Raw genomic sequence first — 19,686 nt, forward strand, 5'->3', positions numbered from 1 at the left:
ACAAGTAGCCATCCCTGGAAATTGTATAAGGAGGATGTAAGCAAAGGAGTGAAGAGCAGGTTCTCAAAGGATTAAGGAGCACAAAGAGTGGTAAGTGAGTGTAATTCATTTCTTGACAGCATTGTGAATGCAAATACAATGAATAAGTTTAAGGCATGGTTTAGTGAGTTTAACATATACCTCTTACAATGAGTCTTTGATTCCATGGAGGTATCGCATTAATGATAATTATAATAATAATGTGTTTTTTTTTCTTTTTATAGAAAGTCCACTTTTATCAGAAGATATATTCATACTGACTGAAATCATCAGGCTAGCCATAGATTTGGCAGTATGAAAAATCTTGCCCACTTTGTCCATGCCATTTGTTCCAATGAAGAAAGGTTAGTACATGAATATGATCATATATAGGCTGACCTATATTTACATGACTATCAACCATCCTTTAGTAATGAAATACTAAATAATTATTTTTCAAAAGAACCATATGATGAGAATGCATGTTGGATAAGTATTCCCTATGTCAAAAGCATATCTGAGAAGAATTGCTTATATCCCATTACTCTTCTTTCTCTCCAGTTCAAAATATCTCAATATTTAATTTCCTTACTAAAGAAATTGTGAATCCTTGTCCTTTTTCAGTTGCCCATGTGAGATCATTGTGTGATAAAGCTGTGGCAACAAATTATAGTCCAATTTCTATATCTGTTATGCAATTTGCAAAATCTTATGGACAGGAGGAGGAGGAGGAGGAGAGGGGGATGGCACAATGAAAGTGTTCTGTTGAGATAAAATATTATTATGATTTAGGCCTCCTGAGGTCACAAGATTCATCGTGGGAGGCCCATCCTAGAAAACACAAAGTCTGTCATACTACTCCTTGAACTTATTGACCATTCATGCTCTCATCATTCTATAAGGCAATGCATTCCAAGCAAAGAAACCACTCCCCCCCCCCTCTTGCTCACAACTTCCTTTTGTAACTTCCAGTGATGGCTCCCCTTGCCTCATTCCTTACCCCTGTTCCACCAAATGAAAGAACTCCCTAGTCTCAACCCTGTAACTACCTCTCAACAGTTTAAAAGACTCAATCTTATCACCTCTCCTTCTTCTATCCACCAAACTCTGTAGTCCACATTCCTTCAGCCTGTATTCATAACTAACATTGTACAGTTCTGATACCATCTTTGTTATCTGCCTCTGCACTCTTTACACAGTTAATTTATTCCCTTCATATCCTGGGGACCAAATTTGAGAACAATGGTCTGATCAGGCTTTGTATATATATATATTGTATATATAATGGAATGAGCATTCTTTTATCTCTGCAGGTCAGCATCCTTCTCAGTATTGCAGCAATTCTCTAGATTACCTTCACCACCTTTGCAATATGTTTTTTGAATTTCTATCAAATATCAACCCAGATCTCTTGCCTTCCACACTTCCTCCAGTACAGTTTCTCCAACAGAGTATGCAGCCTCCCACTGATGAATCCCAAACTTCAAGACTTTACATTTTGTTGCATTAAACTGACACATCCCCATTCATTTGCCCATCTATCCAGCTTATTCAAATTCTCTTGCAGGGCTACCACATCTGCACCATTACTAATGATCCTTCCCAGCTTCACAGCATCTGTAAACAACCGAATATCCCCTTGCAACCATTGACAATGTCATTGATATAAAGGTTAAACAATATAGGTCCCAGTACTGAGCTCTGTGGGAACCAATTTGTAACCTTCTGCCTCCTTGATACTGCACACCCATACACAACTCTCTGATACCTATCAGACAACCAATCCTGATTGATGTGTGGAGGGGCCCCATCCTGCACAAAAATGGCTGAATTCATGTATAGCCACTGTTGTATCTGTGGCACAACAAAATTGTTTATCATATTGCGATATCTCTTGGCAGGTCACAGGACCCAAATGGTGAATATCTTCGAAGAAGCTGTAAATCACACCAGACAGTAATAACTTTGAGTGAATGCAAAAGAATTTGTTTGTTTGATTGCATGTAGGTTTTGTGTAGCCCATACCCTCCAATTGTGGGTATTCACAGCTCTGTTCACATGAAAGTGAACCTCATCTCTCTCCCACAAAATCATCCATGTCCATGTAGCGTTCAACTCTACTCAAGCAAGCAATGTTAAAGCAAATGTCAGTCAACTTTCAAAGTCCTCCAAGTGCAACTCCTGTGCCAGGGTTATCTTGAATGGGGAGAAATCAGAATCTTCTGTAGAATTTTCCAGACAGTTGTGTCTTGAAATTCATGGCCTGCTCCACAATGGCAGTAGCAACTTTATTCACTTGTTGTGAACTGATTGGTTTGTGACCTGTGCCAGGTCTAACTTTAAATGATCCCATTTCTTCCAAATGACTAATCATTTATTGGTGAGCACACTGAGAAAGTTGACCTCATCAACATTTGTTCAGACAATGAAATTCCCAGAGTGCAGCTATAGCATTGCAATTGTTTAGGTAGTACAGCTTCATGAGCAAAGCACGTTAGGAAATGGTTAGTGCCATCACTATGGAAGGTATTAACAACCAGAATGAAGGGAAAAATACTGTGTCCATCATTTTAAACCCTCACGGCACCTGCCAAGTTGGTGATATGCAAATTCCATGCATCTAGTGTTTACAATGCGCACTGGCAGCAAATTTTAGAACTAATTTTCCCCCTCAGATGTTGCTTCTGCATGATGCACAATGTATTCTGCAAAGTAGTTTTGCAAAATTTGGATCATTGGATGGCACTCCACAAGGCCTTAAACAGGGATACTTTAATATAATCACCCTGTGTAAAATGACACTATCCTTATACAACACAAAAAAACTGAACTACTCAAAATCTTTAGCTCTGCCAACCTTCACTTTCCAATGGGATCTGAGGTTGCAGGAAAACTAGCAAACATCTTTATAACCAACATGAAGAAGGCTTCCTCAACAATATGCCAAAAGATATCATAAGATATCATGTACTATGATCATTATACACTCGGATCATTATACAGTATTATTATAACACATTTAAATGGAGTCAACAGACCCAATCAAGGAAAATCTCACTAAGCAACACATCAGTCATAACAAATCTTAAGCGCACTCATTCTTAGCATTCATAATACATTCCAGCAATGAATTCCACTCATCAACACTCTTCATGTAAAAAACATAATCCTCTCTTCTTCATGACATGCTTTTAAACAAATTCCAGGCCTTTCATTCTTTTACCTCCATCTCAACCTTTACTCCATGAATAATCCCTTCTGTATTAATCTGGCAAAATCCCTCACAAACTGAAATGTCTCTATCATATTACATCTTTTTCTCTTATCACTAAACTATGCAATTTACATTTCCTCAAACCGTCCCCATAACTAACATTCCAGAGTTAGTCCTGATGTTGCCTATTGCACATATAGCAAGTTGGGAAGAACCATATGATTGTTCATGCATAGACAAGCTTGTGCTGCTGCCTTGAATTGTATCAAAACAAGCAAGCTAGTAGTTGAAAGGCAGAGTGTTTATGCACTCTGGCTTGTCAACTACTAATTTCAACTACTTCTACAACAGAAGTTGTCAACTACTTGTCAACTTCTGGTTTATGCACTCAGAAAAATAAGTGAAGGGAATTTAGAACAATGCCTTGAATTTAGAACAGTGAAGCTTGGGAGAGTTCTTAGTAATAGTGCTGATGTTATAGATCTTCAGTAAGATTTGAATAAACTGGAAAGGCTGATAGAGGAATGGAGGATCTCAGTTTAATACAACTAAATGTAAAGCTTTGAAATTTTGGATTATCATATGGGAGGCTGCAATCCTCTCATAGTTGAGCTATATTGGAAGAGTTTTGGGATGACTGTAGATAGAAATATGAAGGTTCAGAAGATATATTGCAAAGACGATGGTAGTTCCACTGTCTAAAGCCTTGATCAGGCCACATCTGGATTAGCTGATCACTAGGATTTGAAGATAAATTAATTGTAGACATGGCACAGAGACAGATAATATTTAGATTGAAGAGCATTGGTTAAGATGAAGACTGAGAGTATGCAATCTGCTGTCTTTTGGGAAGGAGACAAAGGGATATGCTGTAGAGGACTTTATTGGAAGTTTTTCATATAGTAGAATGAGGAGAAAGGATTAAGGACAAGAGCACATGCCTGGAAGTTGCAAAATGAAGTAGTGAGGAAGAAGGTAGGAAGTAAGATTTTGCATTGAGGGTGGTAGGAAAATGGAATGCATTGCCTGAGAGAGTTGGGAACATACAAATAGTGAGCAAGTTTAAGAAGTAGTATGGACCTTGTATTGTATAAAGAGAACCATCCAGAATGAGTCTTATGACTACATGGAGATCCATAATAATAATGATATATCATACATTATTATTACATTAATTTCATTTCGATTCAATTTCTGATTTGGCAGTGAGCAGCCATGGCTCTCCAGTTCTAATCTTGTACATCTCTAGAAATCTGGATGGTAGTTTTGCATGTCCAGTTCTCTATGTCATTTGCAGAATAATGTCTTGATTAGCTGGCCAGACCCTTCCTTTTCTTACTAACAGAAAAGTGAATGTAAAGAAATTAAATAATCACTACTTCCTGTGTTGTGGTCACTCTATTACCGTAACCATCTGCCAGTGTTACCGTTCCATAATTATTCTTTCTCTCGCTTAAAATAAAGCAGAAAAAATTCCCTTAACTTTTGTTTGGACCAATATTCTCTTACTGTATTTTCATTTATTACCATAATTGTCAAATTTATAGTCCATGTTTTATATTCTTCATGCATCTAACCACTGATGACTATCATACATTTCCTGTAAAACTACTACTGTTCCCACACCCATTATCTCATATCACAGTTCAGGAAGGTGCTACATATTATTATTATTAGGAGTGGATGACAGTACAATATGATGAGATTTCATGCCGGATGGGGCATTGCCTGGTTAAACAAGGTCTCTGCTGTTTTCATCAGGAAACCAAGGTGATCATTGAAAAGTCAGCTACTGGAACAAGCTCTAACTCAACATCTAGAAGAAGAAGAATAAATCTGACATAAGAAGGACTGAAGATAGGAACCATCAATAAAGGGAGTATTAAGGGAAAGGAAATTGAACTTCCAGAAGGACTGGAAAAGTACCATATGGACATAATTGGCATTACTGAGACTAAGAAGACAAAAAAGGTGAGATCTTACTAAATAATATGTATAAGATGTTTATTTTCAGGCAATAGTGATCAAAGACAGGAAGTTATTTCAAAACTTGGGTAAGAGTGTGGAAAATAATTATCAGGAAGGTGACAAAATGTTGTGGAGGCTACTGAAAAAGCTTAGAAATGGATGAAATAGTACTGTTAAAGGAATCAAAGATGATGATGGCAACATAAAAACCGAAGATAAGGATATTCTAGATGTCAGGAGTAATTACTTTAAAAGACTGTTAAATGAACCAAGCAGTGACAGAACCATACTAGAAAATTTTCAAGAGGAATGCAAAGAGGAGTTACATATCAATACTTGAGGTAGAAAAAGCTGTCAAAAACTTGAAATGTGGAAAAGTAACGAGTAGATGATATTTGAGCAGAAATGATTAAGTATGGAGGTATAAAAGTTTTGCAGTGGCTACACTACATAATTCAGAGGACCTGGTCAGAAGATCAAATTCCCAATGATTAAATCAGAGCTCTCATAGTACCCATCTATAAAGAAAAGGGAATAATGTTCAATGTGAGAATTACAGAGGAATTTCTCTACTGAGTGTTCCAGGTAAGATTTATGCAAGCATACTTGAAAAAAAGAGGTTGAGAAAGATTGTGGAAGAGAAACTTGGAGAAGAACAAGCTGCATTCAGGCCAAATAGAGGTTATCAAGATCAGATTTTCACTTTAGGATAAATAGTTGAGAAAACATGGGAATATGACAAAGATCTGTACTTACGTTTTGTAGATCTGGAGAAGGCATACAACAAGGTGCCCAGAGAAAAGCTTTTCAGAATACTTCAATTATATGGGGTGAATGGAGCATTATACAGAGCAATATAAAGTCTATATTTAAGTTGTACAGTCAGGAGTTAGAATTGAAGGAAATACAGGAAGATGGTTTAATGTAAAATCAGGGGTAAGACAAGGATGCACATTATCTCCACTCTTATTCATCGTCTATATGGATCACATTATGAAAGAAAGTGGCATTTGGCCTGATATTAGAATTGGAGATGTCAAACTTAGCTCTTTGCTTATGATGTACTCCTGAACACATCTAGTGCAAGTCTCCAGGATTTTCTAACTAAATTGAATAACAGCTGTAACAAACATGGCATGAAAATCAGCAATAAAAAGACCAAAACTATGAAAACAGGCAGGAGTGTAGAAAACTTCAACTGCATTCTCAATGGAGAACCTATAGAACAAGTGAAACATTTCAACTATTTAGGCACAATTTTTAGTGATGATGGCAAATCAAATATGGAAATAGATGATAGAATAAGCAAAGACTGCATAAAGGGGAGCCAGCTGAATCAATTTTTATGGATGAGAGAGAAATTAGCAAAACACTCAACTATCAATATACAAGGGTTTCAAAGTAATTTTATCTTCTGGATCTCAGAGTTTGGTTATGAATAAAACAGTTGATCAAAGACCAGAGACCACAGATATGACAGTTGGAGAAACATTGGGTGAGTGAACAAATGGCATTGGTGACAGAATCATTTTAAAATAGAAGATATTAGGAAGTTATCTCACTTGGGTAGGATAGAAGAATGTATGGGCAAAGTAATCTAAGTTATACGATAACTTAAACAGTACAGGAGAGAATAGGTTAAGAAAACAGATATTTGATGCTAAGATGGCAGAAAAGACCCAAAGGAAAATGAAAATCCAGGTGGATTGATGTGGTCATAAATACCCTAGAAGATAAAAATATTAGATCTGACAATATTAAAGTGCAGACAAGTGACAGATAACTTGGAGAAAAAATATTTACAGATTAGTAATAATATAAACTTAATTGTATAGCATGGTGGGAGTATCCTGTATATCCATTGAGTATACATATCACGAAATTGATGATGATGATCCTCTTTTATTTTATTAAATAATTGAAAGGATTATAATGGCACTATCATTTTGTATTATGTAAATTTTTGCCATTTAAAATAAAACTCATAAACTTAATAACTTAAAGCAAGCATATATCTGCAATTAAAAACTTACATGTATTGATGGACCGTCTTCTTCATCCCCTCCTTCCTCTTCTTCTTCTTCTTCTGCACCACCACAACTCTATGCAAAATGAATCGAAAATAGGAAAATTTTTGAATAACAGAAAAGTTTTAAAAATTCATCTCCTGCAAATATATTTTCTCAGAAGCTGCAGTAAAGTAATAAAGTAATTTAGTAATAAAGGAAGAAACGAACATGAAGGTGCACAGTTAGGAATGATGTTCATGGGGGATGGATAAGTGAAAGGGTTTATATATAAATGGTTGATTTCCTTGGAATGGATTTGGTGTTATTAGGTTTATGAATTTTGCCACAATGTATATTGGGGGGGGGGGGGGTAGGAACTAAAAGGTTTGCATTTTTTAACTATTATAAAATATATACACATTTACACAAGAATATTATTTAATTTGCCAAATATTTCAGTCTAAATATTACAGACTTTTTTGGCAAATTAAATAATATTCTTGTGTAAACGTGTATATATTTTATAATCCTAATGTCACAAGTATCTTTAAAGAATCACATATTTTAACTAATCCAGGGGACAGATATATTTTTAAGAAGTGTTTTTAATATCTTTTTTTTGAAGGGGGTGATTTTTTTACTCTCCATGTAAAGAACCTACTTCTCACTGCCTTATTCATATCTTCCTTATACAGTAGATTGGCCTCTTGTTCTACCCCCCCTCTCCCATTCTATGAAAAATTTATTTTATGTTTTGTTGTTGCCGAGTCCATTGAAGAGCGTCTAGATATGACTGTGGATCTGCAGAAATGCTTTGGCAAGCCATTGAACTTTGATAGAGAGTAGAGCTTTTCTCTAGTGTTATTGTCAATTTTCTGTAGAGCAGCAGCAACTGCTGGAAAAAAATAAATATGGATAGGTGTTAGTTTAACTACTGGACAGTTTTTGCATGTTTCATAGCTCCTACTACCGTCTGGCTGAATTTTCATGCCTTTAAAATGTTCAGTCCTTAATCTGGTGATGACTGTGGTTATTTCTCTATTTTCATTAATTTCACTCTTCTTCTTGATAGTTTGTTTTATCAATCTTATTTTGGCGACAGCGTTTATCAGCAATAGTGGGTGTAATTTTTGAGGTAAGTATCTTGCTTCTTTGGCTAGTCTATCTGCTCTTTCATTGCCTTCAATATTTACATGGGCTGGTATCCATTGCAGTGTGAAGTTCTTATTTTTCAAATTTAAGATAGAAGTTTATGAATTTCCTGTGTGAGATTTGTTTTTCCATTTTTTAATGCCTCAAGTGCAGATTTTGAGTCACTGTAGATGGTTATTCCTTCTATAATGTTTATTACTGAATTTGAGAGCTGTTTGTATGGCTGTTAATTCACAAGTGAAGTTTGAAGCTATTTTTCCTGCTGTGGTTTTGATTTGCATTTCCTCGCCTCCAGGTAGAGTTAGAAAAACCCATGAACCTCCTTGGTTGAGTGCTTCATTGGATGATCCATCAGTGTAGCCAATAACATGGTTTGGATTGCTTAAGTGATGTATAGTGTCAAGTCATTTTCTTTTATTTTCTTGCTGTGAATCCGTTTTTGAACAAGGTTCAAGGAGATTTAAGTTATCATTGTGTTTTTCGGTAGAATAGTGGAAAAGAATGGCTCTTTGCTTATTTCAATTGATAGGTGCTCTAAGTCAATCTGTTTTCTAATTTCATGATCACATTGTAATGTAGATGATCTCTTTAGTCTAGATTTTCTTGTCCAGGCATCGAAAGTCCCGAGTGAGATGTGATCCAGTTGGTGGCTCCCGATTCTGTTAGTGAATTTAACTGTGGAGAGAATTCTTCTGTCTTCTAGTATATGAAGCCCACACTCTTGTTGAGCTTTTAAATTATTTGTGGATGAGACTGCACCTGATACTTTTTGCTGCTCTTGATTGTACTCTGTCAAGTTTTTCTTTTGGGCTAATAGAAGCTGGAGCCCAGATTGATGAGGCATATTCCATAGTGGGTTGTATGAGTGCAGTATATGTAGTTTTGAGTGTCTTCGGTTTTGCATCCCACTTTGTTCCACAAAGCCTTTTGATGATATTAAGCTTTTTAAGAGCTTTATTGGATATATTTGTAATATGAGTTGTAAATCTCAGCTTGGTATCTAGGGTTAGGCCTAAGTATTTTGAAGACTGTTTTTTCTATTTTGATATTATATATTTTGATTTGGGAGTTGTGATTGTGTCTATTTTTTCTATCAGTGGAGAAGATGCTCAGTTTTGTTTTTTCTGGGTTTATCTGTAGTTTAAGTTCCTTTGCCCATTTTTCTAAGCCTTTTATTGAAGTATTTAGGACTTTTTCAGACTGTTTAGGATTACTGCTTGTGTACAGATTGCTATATCATCTGCATAGCATACTATTTTTATGTCATTTATTATGTGAGGATGGATATTGTTCATATAGATGAGAAATAGGAGTGGGCTTAAAACAGAACCTTGTGGGACTCCAGCCCAAGTTTGATGCATGTTGGAATAAATTCCATTAACTGTTACTTTCATTTTTCTTCCTTTCATGAAATCTGAAATCCAAATTAATGCATTCTCCCTTATTCCTGTATCGTATGCAATTATTATTAATTTTTGTCTCCAGACACGTAGGCAGCTGTGAGATCCAAGAATATTGCTGTCTTCTTCTTTGGCAGGTTTTCTTGAAAGCCATCTATGACTGATTGGCAAAGATAAAATAATTGATCTTCTGTGTTGAGACCTGTATGCAGTTTGGTAGAAGTTGATGTTGTTGTTTTCTAAGAGCCAATTCATAAGTCTGGTATGTATTATTCTTTCATTTAGTTTACAGAGAGTGCTAGTCAAAGCTATTGGTCTGTAGCGTTTACAATCACTAGGGTTTTTGTTAGGTTTTAGTAAGGGTATAATGATTTTTGGTAGTTTACCTGCATTCCAGGAAGTGTTAAATATCTTCAGAAGGCAGTTTTTGGCTATTTTTCCCTGTTTTTAATCCTATGTTTAAAGATACGATCAATTCCGGGTGATTTGTCAGGGTCAATTTGACTAATTGCTGTTTCTAATTCTGTCATTGTGAGGTCCTGAGTAAAGATGTCTTCAGAAGGATAGGTTCTGGATTGTATTAGTAGATGTTTTATAATTTTCCTGCACTTTTGTCTTCTTTGTTGCATTGCAGCTTGCTTGCTTGCTTTGAAGTAATGTTTTCCAAGTAAATTTGCCATCTTTTTGTTTCTTGTTCCTGAGGAGACTGTGTTTGAAGTGTGATCAGTATCCAGAAGTGTTGTGTTGTTTAATAATCTAATGATGTTCCAGTGTTGTTAGTCTTTTCTTGGATCTAGTCTACTGCAGAATTCTTTTCACTTTTTTTGCTTGCAGTTAGAAATTTCATCTTCTATGTTTTGAGTTAATTCTATTAACTTCTTTGTATTCTGTATTGTTATCAACCTGATAACAACTCCTGACTAACATATGTCTCAATCACATCAATCAACCCCCCTCGTCATCCTGTTCAAGAGGCTTTGCAATTTACATTCTCTCAATATGTCCTCATACTACACATTCCAAAGACCACTGACTACCTTTGTGAATCATCTCTGAACCCTTACATCTGTGCACAATAATCCATATGAGCCTGATCCAGGCCTTATAGAATGGTATCATAACCTCTTTATTTCTGCATTTCAGGATACTTCGCATCATTATCCTTATCTGATGTGACATTTTCACAACTTGTGCAATGTGGTCCCTGAGTTTCAGATGCTTGTCTAGCACCACTCTGAGATTTCTCATTTCCTCTACCTCCCTTAAAGTTTCCCTACCAGTGGTATACACTGCATTCTATCATTGCTTACAAAATTTCAAACCTTACACTTTGCAACATTGAATTGACAGTTTCACTTACCTGCCCATTCATGTAATCTATTCAAGTTCTCCTGTAAGGCTATAACATCTGCTTGACATTACATTGTTCCCCCCAATTTTGCATTATCTGCAAACTGATGCAACCAGTTAAACCCATCCCAATATGAATGATATACAAACTGAACAACAATAGTCCCAAAACAGAATCCTATGGCCACCACAAGTGGTTTTCCTCTTTTGGAATACTGCACCCACCTATACACAACTTTCTAATACCTATCTGACAGCCAGTCACTGATCCAACTCAGAACTCTGTTATCCAACCCCTTTCTTTTGAATTTATTTAATAGCATGTCGTGTGGAAGTCTATCAAAAACTTTTGCAAAATCCAAGTATATCACTGTATATGCATGTCCCTTGTCCAAGACATTTGTCACTTTGTTTATGGAGAAAAGTAAGTTAGTAAAACATGATCTCCCTTAACAAACCCATGCTGACAATCACAGAGAATACTGCAATTATCGACCCATTTCTCTATCATAGTTGTCGCTAAACTCTCCAATATCTTAAACTACAACTACAGATTGGTCTAGTTTATAGCTACAGCCTTAGCACCACCTTTATCCAGTGGAACTAGTTTATCTTCTTTCTACTCCCTTGGACTTTTGGTGTTGTAATAATCTTATGAAATAGGGATGCTAATGGCATTGCCAACTCCCTGGAACATTATTATTATTATTATTATTATTTCGGGCGACTCCAGGAGTCCTTAGACTCATCAAGGGAGGCCCTAAACATCATGTCCACACAACTATGCGATTACATTCTCACAGTATCTATCATACCTTGTCTTGAACTCGTTCACCGTCATAGCACCCACAACAGACTCTGGCAGCTTATTCCACTCATTTAGCACTCTAAAAGTAAAGAACCCAGCTCTAACACCCCTGCTAACCACACTCTTGCCCAGCTTCCATAGGTGTCCCCTAGTTCTCCCACCACCAGTCCTGATCTCAAAAATATCCTCTGAATTAATCCTATAGAATCCCTTTAGCAATTTGAATGTCTCAATCATATCTCTCCTCCTCCGCCTATCAACTAGTTTCTGCAACCCACAAATCTTCAACCTGTTCTCATATGATTCATTCCATAGACCTGTTATTATCTTAGTCACTTGCCTCTGGATCCTCTCCACCTCCTCCCCATCAAGAAGGAACCGAGGTGACCAAATCTGGGCACAGTAGTCGAGATGAGGTAGTATCAAGGCTCGGTACAGAGGTACAATAATTTGCTTGTCTCTGCTGGTCAAGGTATTTTTCAACAACCAAGTGAGTTGATGAGCTGATTTAGCTACTTTTGCAATGTACCCCCTAAACTTCATCTCCCTATCCACCAACACTCCCAAGTCCCTGGCCTCATCAATCTCTTGGAGTACAGTTCCACCAATGTGGTATACTGCTGCTAATCTTTTCACCCCAAAATGCATAACCTTACATTTTGTCACATTAAATTGACATCCATTCTCCTTAGCCCAGAACTCCAATCTATCTAAGTCATCCTGCAAGACTTTGACATCTTCTGCATTCACTATTGCCCTACCCAACTTTGCATCATCAGCGAACAAATGAATTGTTCCACTTAGATAGTTCCCTATATCGTTAATGAACAGATTAAACAGCAGTGGTCCAAGAACAGAACCCTGCGGCACACCACTAGTCATAGGCCGTCTTTTGGACTCTACGCCTGAATAAACTACTCTTTGATATCTCTCCATCAACCAACCACCTATCCATCTCACCAATCCTATATCCATTCCCATATGTTGTAGTTTACGGATTAGTATTCCATGTGGTATCCTGTCAAACGCCTTTGTCAGGTCCAGCAGTATCACTGTAAACTCATTTCCCTTATCCAGTTCAGCCGTCACCTTGTTATAAAACTTGAGCAAGTTACTGAAGCATGATCTACCCTTCACAAAGCCATGCTGTCCCCTGTACAGTATCTCGTTTTCATCAATCCATTCCTGTATTTTTCCCTTGACTACTTTCTCTAAGACCTTGACAACGACTCCTGATATGCTGATCGGTCGGTAATTTGCAACCGTAGTCTTGGATCCTCCTTTATGCAGTGAAACTATTTTCCCCTCTTTCCACACCTTCGGGACTAAACCAGACCTGAGACTCAGATTAAACAACATGGTCAAGGGCACTGATAATTCTTTAGCCGCTTCCCGCAAGACCCGTGCCGGTATACCATCCAATCCCACAGATGTATTCACATTAAGGTTCTGTAATAGACTAGTCACCTCCACTTCATTCACCACAATTCCCGTATAAACTAATGGTTCCTTCATTTTTTCAATGTCACCACCTGGATGATATGCTTTTGCAAAGTGCACGCTCAATAACTCCACTATATCAACTGATTCAGTGACCTCCTTACCATCGTCATTCCTTAAAATCGTTTTGCCGTGTACAGTTTTTTTCTTGCTTGCAGCATATTGAAAGAACTGTTTGGGATTCTCTTTTGCTTGCAAAGCTAGTTTCCTTTCATAATCCGCTTTTGCTTTTTTTTACCACACTCGTTACCTTTCTGGCCTGCACTTTATACCGTTCGTGTGCCTGCAGGTCACCCCTTTCTTTAAATTCCCTCCACAGTTGTTTCTTTTTTTGCAGCTCAAGCTTAATGGTGTTATTCATCCATTCAACCCCTACTTGTTTTACTATTCGGACCCTAGGTATACAATCAGCCATTACCTCCTGTAAATGCTCCTTGACCACTTCCCATGCTCTATCATTAATTTAGGATGCATGGTGATATGTCATCAAATCCTATCACTTAGGATTTAGCATCCCTATTTGATTAAGCCATGCTCTCCATGTCCTTATAAATTTGAGTTTCTCATTATTTCACCCTGATGAGGTTGAAACACCTTTATAAATTGATCACAGATTTCCCCATTATCAATGTCTTCTGCAGCAGTGACCATTTTACCATTTTCATCAATTAACATCATCTTACCATAATTATTCCTCCTTATACTTGCCACATATCTGAAAAACTCTCAAGGGGTTTTCTTTGCCTGATTTGCTAACTTCTGCTCATACTGCACTTTTGTTGTCCTTACTAAACGAGTCACTCACCTGGATTGTTCTTTATACTCTTCATGTAACTGGTTTTTATCATTATTCATCTTGTACTACCTCCAAATTGCTTCTTCTTCCAGATTTCATGCTTATCTCCTCATTCATTCATTTTACACCTACCTTATTCAGCCTTTTGACCTTTGGAATACATTCACACATTGATGCTGTTATGTATTTCTTTGTCAGTTCCCAAGCAGCATTTATTTCCTTACTGCTCAATGACTCATTCCATGCTATAGGTCCAAGCTGGCTCCTAAACTTGTCATAATCCTTGTACTTACACATATATCCTTTCCTCACTGAATATGGCTAGCCACAACCCAGGTGATCACTTCATGATCATGCCCACCAACTAGAGGAAAGTGTGAAACCCCACTAGCAGTTACATCCTCTGATGAAATGATTAGATCTAAAACTCTCGATCCTTACATGCCCTCCTTTACATGCTGCCTGAATTAGTTGTCTCACAAGAACTCAAGAAATTTGATTTCCTTATACCTAAATGCTATCTCTTCATTCTGATCTTCTTTTTTTGAGCCATTTTCTGTCCACTGCTGGATGAAGGACCAGTTCTTTCCACCTTTCTCTGTTCTTAGCAATGGTTGACCAATTTTTCCCAACAAAATTTGACAATTCATCACTCCACCTTCTTTTAGGACGTCCTCGGCCTCATTTCCCTTCTTTAGGAATCCAGTTCATTAGTATGGTGGTCCATCACTCATTTTCTCTTCTGGATAGATGTCTGACCCATTTCCATTTTAGTTGCTTGTGGTGAAGAATGATGTCAGTGATGCGAGTCTGGCTTCTTATCCAAGTGTTTCGCTTCTTATCTTTTAATGTGATGCCTAGCATCAACCTCTCCATTTTTCTTTGAGTTGTTGTTAATTTATTTGCCAGTGCTTTTGTTAGCAACCAAGTTTCACAACCATATGAGATGACTGGAAGTATACACTGGTTAAATGTCTTCCTTTCTAAATAGAGTAGAACATCATTGTTTTGAAAAATGCTTTTCAATTTTCTGAATACACTCCAGGCAAGTTGAACTCTTCTATTTATTTTCTTTTGGAGTCCACAGTTTAGATCAACGAGATGACTTAAGTATGTATATGAAGAGACTCTTTCCAAGAAATTGTTTTCTATTATTATGTTTATTGGTGTTAAAAATGATTAAACATGATTTTAGTTTTTTCTCTGTTTATCTTTAGACCAACTTTTCTGATTTCATGATATAGGTCTTCTGGAGCGTTTGCAAAAATTATGATATTATCTGCATACCTTAGGCGTGTTAAGTTTCTGTTATTAATTTTTATACCAAGGTTTGTCCAGTTTATATTACAGTAATCCCTCGATTAGTGCGTTTTCGATTAGTGCATCATTTCTTTTCGATACCCAAATCAATTAGAGGCCCTCTAAAATTTGATTAGTGTGCTTATATACATCTTAAAAATAAATGTTACAGATTTTAAAAATTTTCTATCTATACATTTTTATGGCTAACATTTTAAAAAAATCACTCACCAGAATGAAATAATTTAGTTACCGATTTAAAACATTTTATGAAGTTATTTTTAATGGCATACTACACTCCTTCCATGTACACTATGTATACTATGTTCCAAATTTTTACCGCCAAAATTTATGTCGTCTGCTATAGTACACCCACAGATTCGAGATCCTTCAACACTTCTGCACATGTCACAAAAAGGAGAATCCATTCCGATAATAGGGTAATCAATCAGTCTTCTGGGATGAGTTGTTTATTATTATACGTCAGAAAATTAACTTCTCTTTTATGATCATTGTAGTTATTATAGTGGTAACTATTTTGCTTGTATAACAGGTGGAAAATTTTATCTATAAAGCACGTGATTTCGCATATTGGCGACCAATTTGTACTTTATTTCTTTTACCACTTCAATATAACGCCCAAGAGTTAATTAAATCTCATTCTGAAGAATTGAGTGACTCTGACCTGCTAAATTTAGATGCACAGCAGGAAGATCCCGAAGAATATGAAGAAAATTTAACCATTGATAGTCAGCCAAAAGGGATTTCACAGAAACAATTTGAAAATATTTTTCGTACAATCGAAGTTTTTAAGCAGCAATGCTTAGAGGCTGACCCTGATGAAGAGAGAAGCAGTAAAATTTGCAGAAGAGTAGAAGATGCAATAGGGCCATACAGTCAGTTGTATGAAAAAAAGAAACAAAATGCCCGCCAAACTATGTTAGCTCAATTCTTTATTAAGAAGTAGAATAATAAAATTTATATTCTGAATATATTTTATTGTCTTTCAGCTTCATGGTTTTCCTTTAACTAGGCCCTGAGACATACCTTAATTCTTTTATAAAAAAATTAAGGTTCAAGAAAGAAATTTGAGGAACGAATTATACTTTTTTCCATAGCTATTGTATTCGATTAGTGCATTTTTGATTAATGCACCTGTTTTAAAGAACGCATTAGGCGCACTATTCGAGTGATTGCTGTATTAAATATTTCTTGAAGGACTGCTGTAAAGATTTTGGGTGATAGAGAGTCTCCTTGTTGAACACCTTTATCAATTGATATTTTATTGCTACTCATGTGAAGTTGAATTGTTGCTGTTACAGTGAAGTATATTGCCTGGAGGAGGTCCATATATTCTCCAGGACCTCCCTGATTCTGGAGTGTTTTGATTATTGCATTAGTTTTGGAATGAAATGTTTTTTCATAATCAATTAAGGCTAAACAGAGAGGCAATTGGTTTTCTTCTGCTTTTTCTATTATTTGTTTTACTGCATGAATATGATCAATTGTGTTAAAGCCTTTATGGAATCCTGCTTATTCTACTGGTTGATTTGAGTCTAGAAGAGGTGTTAACCTGTTTGTTATTACTTTTGTGAGAATTTTGTACGGATTATAGAGAATACTAATTGGTCTATAGTTCTTTACTTCTTCTTTGTCCCCTTTTTTTTAAATAACAGTATCAGAGTAGCATTTTTTCAATTTTCTGGTATCTTCCCCTCTTCTAGGAATAGATTTAGTAAGCTTGTTTTCTCCCCATTTAATTAATTCTATGTGAATTAGGTCTTCACCAGGATATTTTCCATTTTTCATTTGTTTTAATGCTTGTTTTATTATTATTATTATTATTATTATTCAGGCCTCCATAGAGTCAAAAGACTCATCGCAGGAAGTCCTTCCAAAGAAACACAGAGTCCATCAAGACTCATCGTGTGAGGGCCCTCCTAGGAAACACAAAGTCTATCATACCACTCCTTAAACTCATTGACCGTTCTCGCTCTCACCACTCTATCAGGCAATGCATTCCATGGTTCAACCATCCTCCATGCAAAGGAACCATCCCTCACCCTCTTCCTCACAGTTTCCTTTTGTAACTTCCAGGGATGGCCCCTTCAACCAACCAAAAGAACTTCCCAGTGTCAACCCTGTAACCACCTCTCAACAGTTTAAAAGTCAATCATATCACCTCTCCTTCTTCTATCTACCAAACTCTGCAGTACACATTCCCTCAGTCGATCCTCATAACTAACATTGTAGTCCTGAAACCATCCTTGTTATCCACCTTTGTACCCTTTCCACAATTAATTTATCCCCATCAAATCCTGGGGACCAAATCTGAGAACAATAGTCTAAGTGTGGTCTGATCAGAGTCTTATACAATGAAATGATAACTCTTTTATCTCTGTAGGTCAGTGTCCTTCCCATTATTGCAACAATCCTCTGTGTTACCTTCACCACCTTTTCAATATGTCCCCTAAATTTCAGGTTTCTATAAATCATCAACCCCATAGAGTATAGCTCCTTTCATAGAGTATGCAGTGTCCCAAACCTCAAGACCTTACATTTTGCTGCATTAAACCGAGACTCCCATTCATTTTCCCATCTGTCTAGCTTATTCAAATCCTCTTGCAGGGCTACTACATCTGCACTATTACTAATAATCCTTCCCAGCTTTGCATCATCCACAAACAACTGAATATACCCCTGCAATCCACTGACTATGTCATTGATATAAAGGTTAAACAATATAGGTCCCAGTACTGAGCCCTGTGGGACCCCACTTGTAACCCTCTGCCTCCTTGAAACTGCCCCACCATACACAACTCTCTGATACCTATCAGACAGCTAATCCTGAATCCAGTTGACCAACCTGACATCCAGACCCATGTGCTGCAACTTAAATATCAGCTTATCATGTGGCACCCTGTCAAATGCCTTTACTAAGTCCAAGAAAATGGCAGTATATGCCATTCCCTCATCTACTGCTATTGTAACTTTATTATTTTATTTCATCTGATGTGAATGGTGGAATGAATTCCATATGTGATAGAGAAGAGTTATTTATATTTGATTTATTTATTGAAGGATCACTATAGAGTTATTTATAAAATTCTTCTAGCCTGCTTAGGATTTGTTCTTGGTTCCTTATTACCTTTTATTGCAGTTATGTGACTTTTGCCAACTGATAAATGTTTTCTTAGTATTTTCATTGTTTTCAATTGTTTCTTTTATTTTTTTAGTTGTTTAACTCAAGTTGTTTATACATTTCTTCATCACTATCCCCACCAAACATCGCACTGCCTCATAATCATTACCACTATTTCCCTGTTTCATGTCTACCCTATGTGGACATAATTTCCCTACTATCATCAGCAGCACTCACCCTTCCTTCTTGTCCTTTCTATCCTCGCGAAAAACACTGTACCCTTCCATTTCTATCCTGTTAGGATATTATTTTCATTCAACCATTTTTCACTTATTTCAACAATTCTGTAACAAATAAACTCAGTAAGTGAAACCATTTCATTTCCTTTAATTGTTCTCTGTTTATTTGCAAACATATACAGCTGTTCACTTTTAGGTCTATAAGAAGTTCTATTTAAGACACTTATTGGTTGGTATTTCCCCACACCTATCCTTGCCCAATCACCCTTTATCACTGCTTACCTAATATATCTGCTTGGTCTTAGCTACTCCAATCAAATTACCAAATCTATTCGATTTCTATACTAATCATTCCCATACATACATTTGCTACTACTTCCACAATCCAATCTCCCTATGCCATGTCTCTCTGTCCAACCAGGATTTCCCCATTTCCATTCTCATTCCGTAATTACATTTCTCTTCTCTCTTCCTCTCTCGCACAACTACTTTTCCATTGCCAAGTGCTTCTGTCTCTTTAATATCATTCTCCTGATCTTTTACTTCATCTCTCACTTCTGATCTCTTGCTTGAATCACACACACGGCATTTCCATCTAGCAACAGTTTCTTTAGTTCACTCACTCTGAAGCAATTTAATGCAATCCATCATGTCTATATAATTCCATTCTTCCCTCAAATACATGCCATACATCCACAAACTATACTCTCTTCTCCTCACACAGCTCTGCTAGCATACCATTCATGATTTTGGCTCTCTGACTCAATTTATCATTGTCATATCTTCACAAC

At 36.6% G+C, this 19,686-nt stretch overlaps 1 protein-coding gene across 3 annotated transcripts in view; it reads right to left on the reverse strand.

Annotated features, from left to right (window-relative positions):
• Positions 1-19,686, reverse strand: part of RyR (Ryanodine receptor) — a 1,703,288-nt gene that overhangs the window by 428,992 nt on the left and 1,254,610 nt on the right. For all 3 annotated transcript variants that reach the window (XM_090399345.1, XM_090399347.1, XM_090399344.1), the window contains exon 87: positions 7,234-7,302. In XM_090399345.1, the coding sequence (XP_090255471.1) occupies positions 7,234-7,302 (69 nt within the window). The remainder of the gene's footprint in view (positions 1-7,233; positions 7,303-19,686) is intronic.

The sequence above is a fragment of the Typopeltis vanoorti genome, chromosome 10 (genome assembly GCF_054136105.1).
Source record: "Typopeltis vanoorti isolate ZY-2024b chromosome 10, IOZ_Tvanoo_1.0, whole genome shotgun sequence".
Classification (NCBI taxonomy): domain Eukaryota; kingdom Metazoa; phylum Arthropoda; class Arachnida; order Uropygi; family Thelyphonidae; genus Typopeltis; species Typopeltis vanoorti.